General features: G+C 45.0%; 1 protein-coding gene across 1 annotated transcript; it reads right to left on the bottom strand.

Annotated features, from left to right (window-relative positions):
- Positions 1-4,033: 4,033 nt before the first annotated feature.
- On the bottom strand, positions 4,034-6,330 carry caco1 (Calcium-binding and coiled-coil domain-containing protein 1). The gene is given in 3 exon segments (NM_001141462.1): positions 4,034-4,516; positions 4,663-4,820; positions 6,254-6,330. Coding segments are annotated over 2 exon segments (255 nt in total). The 5' UTR covers positions 4,795-4,820; positions 6,254-6,330; the 3' UTR covers positions 4,034-4,393.
- Between the last annotated feature and the right edge of the window lie 7,144 nt (positions 6,331-13,474).

Below are 13,474 nucleotides of genomic sequence, written 5' to 3'. Positions count from 1 at the left end.
CGCTCTCTGGCCTTCTGCCACGGGGGAGACACGCACACCGTTTAACACAAGTCATGCTGCTGGGACATTCTGAAACGTGAATTCAAAGTTCAACAGGAGATACTGAGAAATTCTGTATCGAGAAGACGTGAGGCTTTCCTAGTGGTTGCAGCTATCGCATATAGTGGAACAGAAAGAGGAGACCTTGCACAAGCATAATTTCCAGCATAGTAATGCAATCTCTAGTTCAAATCTGAGTTGAGTATATTAGTGTGGTATAGTTATTAGTGAGGGTTCTGTAGAGGTTGGCCTACCTCAATGGAGAGTCACTATCATTGTGAAACACTTTGACTACTTGAGTAATCCAATTAATGTGATTAAGTCCATCCATACAATGATCCTTGTCATTACCTCAGTGCTGCACTGCAGGCTCTGTCTCTCCTGGGCCCAGTGTGCTCTGCCCTCCCTCAGGGCCAGGCTGGCGTCGGCTAGCTGCAGGGTGAGCTGTGCCGCCTGGAGCCTGGCCTGGTGCAGTTCTGTCTGGCCCTGGTCCCTCTGAGCCACCAGGGCACACAGCTCTCCCTTCAGGCCCTCGGCACAACGCTCGCTGGCCCCCAGACGCTCCCGCAGGCCCCGCATCTCAGCCAGGGCGGCCTCGCTCTCCGCCTGATAGGAAAGACAAGAGGAGATGATAGTTCAGCAACAATAACATGGTTTTTGTCAGACGACCGGTGAGGGCACGGCACGTTGGGAACTTTTCTGTCATATTGTCTTTGACCAACCCTGCCACTCCCTCTCTAACCGCCCATCCCTATTTCTCCAGCCAGCAAAGTTTGCCATGGTCGCTAAAATAACCTCAATAGCATGGTTAGACGATGATGGGTGAGAACAAGGGACCGCAGTGGGTACTGCCATTTTCCTGTTGCATTGCGTTTTGTTCAATCCCCTACATCCTTTTATTAACTACCCACGGGCCCTCTGTGGGTGGTGCCAGCCTCACCTCTTTCCGCTGTGCCGTACTCAGTCTGTATGTGAGGGTGGTGATGGTGTCCCGTAGCTGTAGGGCGTGTGTGTCTCTCTGGGCCAGGGAGCTCCTCAGACCCTGGAACTCAGCAGACAGACTGCGCAGCTCCCCCTCGGTCTGCTCCAGCTTGAGCTGAGGAAGACACATGGATGTAGGAAGAGGAAGAAGAGGAGGATGAGGGGTTTGGGATCAGACATGATGGGTGGTTAGTGTTCGGGCCCAAAATGGCTGCTGTGCTTCACCCAGGTAGGATGCTACATGTTGGTAGTGGAAAACAGCTGGAAAAAGCACTAAATAAATCCAAGCCATTATAGTACCTGCAGAACTTTCCTCTCTTTCTCCTCCTCCCTCCTTTGAACTGCTTGCTTCTTGGCCCTCTCCTTCATCCTACACACAGAGACGGGGTTAGCATTAACCAGAGAACAGCACAAGAAAAACAGGCACGCCGATGGACAAAGAGAGAGATTTGAGGGAGATAAAGGATAGAAAGAGAGAGATCAAAGAGAGAGGTTGAGTTCCAGGGAGATAGAGAACGTCTCTGACCGCTCCAGCTCAGTCTCTCGTTCCAAAGCCTTCAGTGCTAGGGCTTTAATGTCATCCTCCAGCTCTCTGATTCGCTGTTCGCTGGCTGCTTTCATAGTTAGTATGGAACTCTTCTCTTGAGCCAAGGCCTCCCCTGATGCCTCCACCTCCTGTGATAGGGAGGGAGAGAGAGAATCTACATTCTATACAGAGTATCATGAGAGTATCATGAGACTCCTTTATAGATGACGAAGCACATTTGACCTATAAATGAACTGCTCCTGTTTTGACATGTAACATAACAGGAGAATGTACATCTGGGGTTGTGATCTCGTCGTTCTACATCAAATCACATTTTTACAAAGATAAGTGCTCATGACCAGACACTGGGGCTACTTGGACATGGTCAAATCCCCTCGCCACAGACATTAATCCTGTCTTGTAATGTTACTGTACCTCCTGCCTCCTCTCCATCTCTTCCATCCTGTCTCTGCTTTCTCGCAGCTCTTCCTTCAGGTCCGCGATGTTCCTCTCCAGCTCCTCACACCCTCTGTCCCACGCCTCTCTTGCCCTCCTGTACTTCTCCCTCTCTCTCTCCTTCATCCTCTCGGCTGCCTCCCGTGCATGGAGCAGCTCGGCTCGCTCCCGAAGACACTCTTGCAGGCGACTCTGGAGGTAGAGAGAAAACATTAAGTGCCTAAAAGATGATCCATTTCCATCCTCTATCTCTTTGTAATTGACTATTGATTCTCACCTCTGCCTATTCATTTCATCAACGTTCATTCACCCTCTCTATAACTGAAAGCGGATATGGACTTCCCTCTACAGTACTCTCTCTCTCTCTCTCTCTCTCTCTCTCTCTCTCTCTCGCACCTGCACTCCCTTATGCCCACCTGCAGTAGCTCGGCCCTGGGTACGACCAGAAGCATGTCAGTCCCCCCCTCTTCTCCGTGGGCTCCTTCCTCCAGGGTGACCAGGTCCTCCAAAGGCTTAGGGGCGCTGAAGGTAAACTGGGAGCTGGCAGAGCACACCTCTCCCTTCCCATCGACGTACACAAACTGGTACTGCTGGGAACTGGACTTGGGCAGATAGGAGGCTGCAAGGGGGGGGGGGGGGGGGGGGGGGGGGGGGGGGGGGTGAGAGAGTGAAATGGTCAATGGATTATTGATCTAGATGTATATATGCTTATACTGCTAAAGATGTATTTATGGCCATGATTTCAGTTATGATGACATGTACACAGTGGTGTAAAGTACTTAAGTAAAAATACTTTAAAGTACCATTTAAGTCGTTTTTTGGGTATCTGTACTTTACTATCTACATATTTTTTACAACTTTTACTTTAATACATTACTAAAGAAAATAATGTACATTTTTCCTGACACCCAAAAGTACTCATTACATTTTGAATGCTTAGCAGGACAGAAAAATAGTCAAATTCACACACTTAACAAGAGAACATCCCTACTGCCTCTGATCTAGCGGACTCACTAAACACATATGTTTGTACATTATGTCTGAGTGTTGGAGTGTGCCCCATCAGTAAATGAAAAAAACAAGAAAATTGTGCTGTCTGGTTTGCTTAATATAAGGAATTTGACATTATTGATACTTTTACTTTTACTTTTGATACTTTAGTATATATTTTTACCAAATACTTTTACATTACATTTTTACATCACTTTTACTCAAGTAGTATCTTACTGGGTGACTTTCCCTTTTACTTGAGTCATTTTCTATTAAGGTATCTTTACTTTTACTCAAGTATGACTGTTGGGTACTTTTTCCACCACTGCATGCGCTATAGATAACCAACCTCCTCTGTGACAAGTGGGCATAATCGTGAATGTGCTTTGACTACATCAGGCGCCTGGCTTCTGCATTTACTCTGTCTCCTCAGTCCTCACCGCAGATGATAAATGGCAGTGTCATTGATAGCTGTTCATCTCCCTGACACAACTCAATGACACAGCTGCTCTGCCTGGCTTTCGAGGGCTATCTGTAGTCACCTCAGCTTGCACTGTCACTGAGACGACAGAGGACACTTTATACACAGTATAAAGTCTGCAAGCTACTGTGCTGTAATGTTAAAAGGACACTTTTCACTCTGTGCTCTCTATTCACTCCTGACTGCCTTAGTGTAATGTACGGTTGGTTATTCAGTCTGGTCTGGTCTTTGTACCATTGTCTCTCTCATCCTCATTACTCAACCTTCTACTTCTTAAAGGAATTCAATCAGAGCCAAACAAAGACTGATTTAAATTCAAACCGAGAGAGCAGGGGGAGAGAGAGAGCGAGAGAGAGAAACAATCTGATCGTCTCCTCTCTGTAACACTATGTAACTTATTGAGTCCTGTCTCTGCTTTAAATATCAGTCACGAGCCTATAGTACCCTTCAACAGGGTAATTCAATTTACTGTAAAACTAATCCAAAGTTGGAGCGTTTCCTTACAGACCTTGGCAGAGTATGAATGTTGTGAAATAAAGACAGATACCAGCAGACTGTTGAATGGTCTCACACTTTTAGTGAGTGTGGATAGCTATCTTTATTTGATGACCCTGCAAGTTAATGAACTTGGGGCGGCAGGTAGCCTAGTGGTTAGAGTGTTGGGTGGGCCAGTAACCAAAAAGGTTGCTGGATCAAATCCTTGAGCTGACAAGGTAAAAATATGTCATTCTGCCCCTGAACAAGTCAGTTAATCCACTGTTCCCTGGTGGGTTGTCATTGTAAATAAGAATTTGTTCTTAACTGGCTTGCCCAGTTAAATAAAGGTTAAATTAAAAAGAACAATAATGAATACGTGTACACTACTTTCTGAACAGTGTGAATGTTGACCAGGCACACTTTGTATGAAATAGAGGGAGGGTTCAAGGAGAGGGACTAGTACCCTGGAAGTTAACACAGCAGTTGACATCTGTGCCCTCCTGGTAGCCTTCTGGGGCCAGGGCCCAAACAAAGGTGTGGTAGTCCTTCACTGATGACCATCCCACCTGAGGGAGTCAGACGAGACAGGGAGACATAAAAAAACACACAAAAATATTAATATATACAGTAACATTGAAAAAACAGTTGTGCATTTCACTTGATTTCCACTCCTCGGGGTGGGTTTTACTAATTTATCAGGTTGACCGTATACCTTGAAGAGTCCGACCCAGTCATGACTGGCCCAGGTATGTTGTGAGCTGATACTGTAGTGGCACTCCACGCGGCTCTGAGGGAAGTAGCTACTACCCACGTTCCTAAACTCCACCCTCCAAGCCTTCTCCATGGCAACACAATAACACTGGTGAGTACCTGTGGGGATACAGGTGTGACAGAGAGAAGAAATAATATGTTACAATGACATTTCATTTGACAACAGCTATAATAATCACAGCTAGACACCAAACCTGAGACCTGTGTTTCAAACACTTTCAAATACATTTGATTGTGTGGTTTGGTACAACAGAACCAATAGAGTAGTCACCAAATTGTACACTTGAAGTTAAATCAAGCACACCTCAAATAACTTCAACTATTTGAAAGTATTTGACTAATGTACCCAAGGACCTGTTCAGATGAGCATATGGAGAAGTAGGTGAGAGGTGACTGCTGTGAAACAAACTGCTGAGAGAAAGAGAAAGAGTGGAAGAGAAAGAGTGGAAGAGAAAGAGTGGAAGAGAAAGAGTGGAAGAGAAAGAAGAGAAAGAGAAAGAAGAGAAAGAGTGGAAGAGAAAGAGTGGAAGAGAAAGAGTGGAAGAGAAAGAGTGGAAGAGAAAGAGTCTACTCGGGGAGTGTTTGTTCAGTGAAAGATGATCTCCTCTCAGTGACCATATGGAGGGCATGGAAAAGCATGGGGGAAGGGCACCCCCACCCCCCCTGGGCAAGTAAAATCTAGATGACAGTTAAGCCCATAACTACCATAATACACGACAACAACACTGACACGTGGACTATTTATTACAGCCATTGCCCAACACCTTGCTGTTATTGTACAGCACTCTATTTTTACTTAACTTTTAATTAATTAGGCAAGTCAGTTAAGAACACATTCTTATTTACAACGATGGCCTAGGAACAGCTGGAAAACGGCCTTGCTCAGGGGAAGAACGACACATTTTGACCTTGTCATTTCAGGGATTTGATCTTGCAACCTTTCGGTTACTAGTCCACACGCTCTAACCACTAGGCTACCTGCCGCTCACTCAAGTCACCTGTCGACATACATATAGACCTACCGTTCATTTCTTGTTTAAAACTCAACAGCCACGTGGGACTAGTATCCAGGCAGAGTAGCCAACAAAACATACATTTGATATCTTTCACTATTGTACTGGCAGGGATAAATGATGACAGGTGTCAGTCTAAATCCCAGTAATACAATGCAATCTCTAACTAAATTAATAAGAACATTGTATTAAACAACTACATGGCGCATTAGGACTATATCTAACATATTTGGCTAACATATGCTCCATATTACTGAGATTACAAAAGTGTAAATAGTGAGAACTCTTGAGAAAGTGTAGGAGGTAATAAACCATGTATAACGCATTATTTAGCACAACACACACAACTTGCAGCCGTTAGTCCACTTGACACGAGCATTAATTCATGTTTATGTTCTGTTTATTTTGTTAGATATGAGCAAAAGCCCACAAACAATACAATCTGTGGTAATAAATGACTTATTCTATTATATAACTAAAATATCTCTAAACGTCAAAAAAAAAGAATGTTCAAATTACACCGCACGAGATTCGTGTCAAGACAAGGCCCACTAGCCTAGCAGCTGCAGTCTCCAGTGTGCGCAATAATAGACTCCAGTGGAAAAAGAAACCCACGTTGTGTGCGATCCAGTGCGCGACTCCCTTGTTGCGCAAAAGCCAATAATCAGGACCATCGGGACCGTTAACCGATCTCACCGTAGTGTAATGTATTAAAGAAAAGGTATGGGCCATCAACAAATACCTGTACCAAATAGGACAATTTGCTCGTTTTCCTTTGTGTTAGTTTCTGCATAGGGAGAACTCTACGCAGATACAGATCGTCAGAGTTTATTTGACTGAGACTCACCTTATTCTGGTCTGTTTGCTCTGTAGATTGTCCAATTGAGCCGTCCCTATTTAGATTAAAGGCAGAAAAAGTCCATCCGTGTCAGAAAACGATTCAACGTGTTTTAAAGATGCACAACGATGTCTCTTCGCTCTCAGCTGTTCCAGTAACCTACAACAATAACAAAAACACACGCATCACAGTGGTGGTGTGTTTTGCTGTATTATGGGAACTGATGTTCTTTATACTGGATGAAGCAGAGATCGGAAGCTAGAAATTATAAGATGAAAACTACAACCCCCAAACAACAGAGGAGACGCTCGAAGGTCGGATACGGGAAATCGCGTTCTGTAATTTGATGATTTTCCGCGTCTAAGGCTGGTTCATATTCTTTTCTCGCCGATTGCATTACGCACGCACTCTCATTGGTCATGTCATGGCCTTAATATTAACGGTCCTATTATAAAGCGCAACGTCATCGATGCGCAGCGAAAAACAACTCATCAGGTTTAATATGAATTGCTTTCGATGAAAGCAACCGTGATGCGTTGCATTTGCGACAACAACGAAATGTCAAATTGCTGTAATACTGTCTGTCATAGCTGCCTGCTCCCAATATGGTCTTGTTTGGTCCTGTAAAATGAGTAGCCTATGATTTACTTGCCCATCTCCAGGAAAAACAGAAGTCTTAATTCACTCCTGAGTGACACTTGAGCATGGCTTGCATGCCAACATTGGCAGATGAACAGACATGACTAACATAGGAGAGGTAGTATTACATGACAACACTCCATTTGGGATGGAGTGCTAGCATACTATAATAAGCATTTCTCTCTCGCTCTCTCTCTCCCTGGTGTGAACATGTGTTGACAGTATATTCTGCTTATACACTGTCATAGCCTACTTATTAATGTTTATAATGCTTACGTAAATGTTTATAAATATTAGATATACATGTTTGTAAAATAGTGGACCCAGAGTAGCCAAGGCAGATGTATACTCCCCACCTACAACCAGCAACTCAAGAGGGAGCCACCAACACAGAGAATAGTGAGGTGCTGGACAGAGGAGGCAGACTCAATGCTGCAGCACTGTTTTGACAATACTGACTGGAATATGTTCAAAGGATCATCCACCTAGGACTCATCCATAAACATTGAGGAAAATACATCGTCAGTCACAGGCTTCATTAGGAAATGTGTTTTTGATGTTGTACCCACAATAACAATCCGGACATACCCCAACCAAAAACCCTGGATGAACGGAGAAATCTGTACCATGCTGAGAGCCCGTACTGCAGCATTCAATGTCAGCAGAACAAACCCACATTACTAAATGTCAAGTAACACGTACAATGATAAGCAGATATGAGCTCCGTCAATCCATTAGGTACGTAAAAATACAATACAGACTCAAACTTGAATTGATGTTCGACTCGCGATGCATGTGGAAAGGACTACAGACTATCACAGACTACAATGGCAAATCCAGCTGTGTGGTGCCCACCGAAGCCTCCCCCAGACGAGCTTAACACATTGTATGCTCGCGTCGAGGCAGCCAATACCGAGCCATCCAGGACGACCCTCGCTGCTCCGGACGACCAGGTGCTTTCCCTCTCCAAGGCTGACATGAGAAAAACTCTAAAAAGCATGAACACTCACAAAGCCGCCGGCCCAGATGGTATCCTTGGCCGCGTCCTCAGAGTGTGTGCTGACCAACTGGTGGGTGTCTTCACGGATATCTTCATCCTGTCCCTGCTGTAGTCCCCACCTGCTTCAAGGAGACCACCATCGTCCCAGTGCCCAAGAAAAACAAGGTGACATGCTCAAATGACTATCGCCCCGTCGCACTCACTCCGGTCATCATGAAGTGCTTCGAGAGGCTGACATCCCACTCCACTGGACCCTCTCCAATTTGCCTACCGCTCCATCAGATCCACGGAGGATGCCATTTCCATCGCTATTCACATGTGTGAGAACGCTGTTCATTGACTACAGTCCAGCATTCAACACACAGGAGGTTGGTGGCACCAACGGAATAAATGAAATGGATCAAATACATCCGACACATGGTTTCCTTGTGTTTGATGTCATTCCATTCGCTCCGTTCCAGTCATTATTATCAGCCGTCCTCCCCTCACTAGCCTCCACTGATTCAACACTATGGTTCACTCTAAGCTCGACACCAAGCTTAGAGCCCTGGGTTTGTACACCACCCTTTGCAACTGGATACTGTTCTTCCTGAGGGGCAGACCACAGGCTGTGAGGATTGGCGACAACACCTCCTCAACACTGACTCTTAACACAGGGGCCCCCCATAGGTGTGTCCTCAGCCTTCTGCTGTACTCCGTGTTCACCCACGACTGCGTGGCTTTGCACGACCCCAAGTCCATCATGAAGTCTGCGGACGACACCATGGTTGTAGGCCTGATAGCCAACAACAACGAGTCAGCCTATAGGGAGGAGATAAGTGAACTTGTGGTGCCAGGACAACAACCTCTCCCTCAACGTCAGCAAAGCAGAGTTGATTGTTGACTTCAGGAAGCAGATCCACATCAATGCTCAATCCACATGAACAGGACTGCAGTAGAGAGAGTCAGCAGTTTTAATTTCCTCTGAGGACTTGACATGAACTAACAACACCACCACTCTTGTCAAGAGGGCACAACAGCATCTCTACTTCCTAAGGCAGCTGAAGAAATGTGGAATGCCAACCAGGTGCTCTTCAAATACTACCGCTGCACCATCGAGAGCATCCTGAAAGGTTGCATCATGGCCTGGTACAAGAATTGCTCCATCCACAGCCACAAGGCCCTCCAGCGGGGGGGTGCAGACAACCCAATACATCCAGGAGATCTACTCACCTTAGCACACATGCACTCACTCACCCACACACCCATACAGATATACACACACCCACACAGACATACAGTGCATTCGTAAAGTATTCAGACCCCTTCTCTTTTTCCACATTTTGTTAGATTGCAGCCTTATTCTAAAATGAATTAAATAATTGTTTTTCCTCATCAATCTAAACACAATACCCCATAATGACGAAGTGAAAACAGGTGTTTAGACATTTTTGCAAATTATTTACAAATAAATACAGAAATACCTTATTTACATAAGTATTCAGACCCTTTGCTATGAAACTCGACATTGAGCTCAGGTGTATCTTGTTTTCAGTGATCATCCTTGAGATGTTTCTACAACTTGATTGGAGTCCACCTGTGGTAAATTCAATTGATTGGACATGATTTGGAAAGGCACACACCTGTCTATATAAGATCCCACAGTTGACAGTGCATGTCAGAGCAAAAACCAAGCCATGAGGTCGAAGAAATTTCCTGTAGAACTTCGAGACAGGAATGTGTCGAGGCATAGATCGGTATCAACAAATTCTGCAGCATTGAAGGTCCACAAGAACACAGTGGAAGAAGTTTGGAACCACCAAGACTCTTCCTAGAGCTGGCTGCCTGGCCAAACTGAGCAATTGGGGGAGGTCCTTGGTCAGGGAGGTGACCAAGAACCCGATGGTCTCTCTGACACAGCTCCAGAGTTCCTCTGTGGAGATGGGAGAACCTTCCAGAAGGACAACCATCTCTGCAGCACAGCAGCAATCAGGCCTTTATGGTAGAGTGCCCAGAAGGAAGCAACTCTTCAGTAAAAGGCACATGACAGCCCACTTGGAGTTTGCCAAAAGGCACCTAATGGAGATTCTCTGGTATGATGAACCAAGATTGAACTCTTTGGCCTGAATGCCAAGCGTCACGTCTGGATGAAACCAGGCACTGCTCATCACCTGGCCAATACCATCCCTACGGTGAAGCATGGTGGTGGTAGAATCATGCTGTGGGGATGTTTTTCAGCGGCAGGGACTGGAAGACTAGTCAGGATTGAGGGAAAGATGAACAGATCAAAGTATGGAGAGATCCTTAATGAAAACCTGCTCCCGAGTGCTCAGGACTTCAGACTGGGGCGAAGGTTCACCTTCTAACGACCCTAAGCACACAGTCAATGCTGTTATTTGTAATACATTTGCAAACATTTCTAAAAACTTGTTTTTGCTTTGTCATTATGGTGTATTGTGGGTAGATTGATGTGGGTAAAAAATGATTTAATACATTTTAGAATAAGGCTGTAACGCAACAAAATGTGGAAAAAGTGAAGGGGCCTGAATAGTTTCTGAATGCACCAATTATAATTGGTAAATACTGCACAATTTAAACACTTGCTCCCCAGTCCCCCATTCCCCAAAACACATGTATTTATGCTGCAATAGTTTATCTGTCGGGGGTCTAGGGTCAGTCTGTTATATCTGGAGTATTTCTCCTGTCTTATCCGGTGTCTTGTGTGAATTTAAGTACACTCCCTCTAATTCTCTCTCTCCCTCCCCTCCCGGAGGATGTGAGCCCTGGGACCATGCCTCAGGACTACCTGGCCTGATGACTCCTTGCTGTCCCCAGTCCACCTGGGCGTGCTGCTGCTCCAGTTTCAACTGTTCTGCCTGCGGCTATGGAACCCTGACCTGTTCACCGGACGTGCTACCTTGTCCCGTACCTGCTGTTTTCGACTCTCTCTTTAAACCTCACCTGCTGTCTCTAACTGTCACGCCCTGACCGTAGAGATCCTTATTATTCTCTATGTTTGGTTAGGTCAGGGTGTGACTCGGGTGGGGAAATCTATGTTTTCTGTTTCTTTGTTTTTGGGCCGAGTGTGGTTCCCAATCAGAGGCAGCTGTCTATCGTTGTCTCTGATTGGGAATCATACTTAGGCAGCCTGTTTTCCACCTGTGTTTGTGGGAGATTGTTTTCTGTCTAGCACCTGTGCCTGACAGAACTGTGCGCGTTCGTTTTTTCACTGTTTGTTATTTTGTTTGAGTGTGTTGTGAAATAAATGTATCATGAACACTTACCACACTGCGCCTTGGTCCACTTCTCTCCCTAACAGCGAGCGTTACACTAACTCTGAATGCTCTGCTATGAAAAGCCAACTGACATTTACTCTTGAGGTGCTGACCTTTTGCACCCTCTATAACCACTGTGATTATTATTATTTGACCCTGCTGGTCATCTATGAACGTTTGAACATCTTGGCCATGTTCTGTTATAATCTCCACCCGGCACAGCCAGAAGAGGACTGGCCACCCCTCCTAGCCTGGTTCCTCTCTAGGTTTCTTCCAAGGTTCCTGGGTTTCTGCTTAGCACTTTGTGACATCGGCTGATGTAAAAAGGGCTTTATAAATAAATGTGATTGATTGATTGATTGATTGAATATTGGACTATAAATTGTGTCTTCCTGTATTATAGTTATGCTCAAGTGTTTATTCTATTCTACTGAGTCATTCACTTTATGTTCGTCGACAAGGAACCTGCAAGTAAGCATTTCATTGGACGGTATATACCATGTGTATCCCGTACATACGACTAATCAAATGTGAAACTTTAAACTAAAGTAGGCTTGCAAATGGTCTTCAAGTGCAAAAGGGTTTATTTGCAACGCGGTAATGCATGATGTCCATATGTAAGCTACAGTAAATGATGATAAGACTAAACTCTGTTATTTACAAGAATCCAAAAAGGTCATACTTGAATAAACTTTTCAAGATCATTTAAAAAGGTACATCCAAATGCCGTATGACATGGCAGAGCTCACATGCTACAGGGTGTTTCACAGTTGGTAAATCCATGATGGGAAGTGTGCAAGTGCACACTTTGCGAGAAGGGTGGAGAATTGTGATTGGCGCCACGTGGTCCCAGTACAATCTGCTTCAGTAGACACCAGATGGCAGTGTACTTTAACCAAACCTTTTGCGTGAGCCTTCCAGAGCCTCCACTCTTAGCTGATGGAGACACTAGCCAGATGCCTTCACCATGCCTGATTCAGTCTGTTCTTGCAAGTCAGAACTGGAAATTGTCAGCTCACGGCTGGAATGATGGGAAATGTTGATATGCTGATATGTTATATAAAGAAAATGAGCAAATGCGCCCTTCCTCTTTTGCTCGGCCATTTATTGCGCGCTATTTCACTTTAACACAACACAGTAGGCACATTCAAATGATGTCAGTACACGGTGCCCCTGACTTCATTGTCTTCTGACAGGTGACGTCACTCCTACAAGAACCTGCAATCGTTTTTGTACCTCCTATTGCTTCTAATTTCACATGAACAACACCAGCCCACTCGTCAGAGGGTTGGTCCCTTTATATGTACACATTATAGCGATCCAAATGAGGTGACTATTAGAAGCTCATTGTTCGCAGACATACAGTGTACTGTATGAGAGTAGCCTATAAAGAGTGTTAAGATGGGTTTTAACAGAGTGGAGTTGGGTGTCACACACGTACACACACACACACACACACACACACACACACACACACACAAGAGGAGCTACAGTAAGTGATTGATGGTTGTCGGACAGTGTGTTACAGACCTTGTTGGATCACGCCCAGTCTTCTGACTGCGGGTCCAGCTGCTGGCTGTCTCCTGTCAAAACTCTCTCTCTTCGCCACACCCTCCTTTCCTCTCCTCCGCCTTCACCCCCTCTCCAATTCTTTTTTATTGATTTCTTTTATAGAATCAATATTGAGAAGTTGTGCGGATGCCCGGGTAGAGAATAGTGGCCTGGTGTTGATTTGGCTATTTTTCAATATAGAGACTAACCTGGTCAAGGGTATCCTGGTTATTTTATTGCAGCAACCCAACATATCACAACATGACCACTGTGATGTTATTTTGGCCTCTGTGTCTAGTAGTACACTGTCTAGTGTCTACTGCTGGCCGGACTGGTAAGAGATGGCCTTTGGATGTACAGTATATCAAGACATTAGAAACTACTTGCAGGTTGTAGGTCACGTCTCAGTCTGGGTGACTTGACTGTCTCGCTCAAAGGGAACGGCAGATGTCAAGTCA

The sequence above is a fragment of the Salmo salar genome, chromosome 13 (assembly GCF_965601325.2).
Source record: "Salmo salar chromosome 13, fSalSal1, whole genome shotgun sequence".
Taxonomy (NCBI): domain Eukaryota; kingdom Metazoa; phylum Chordata; class Actinopteri; order Salmoniformes; family Salmonidae; genus Salmo; species Salmo salar.
This window is presented reverse-complemented; position numbering and strand designations above follow the sequence as displayed.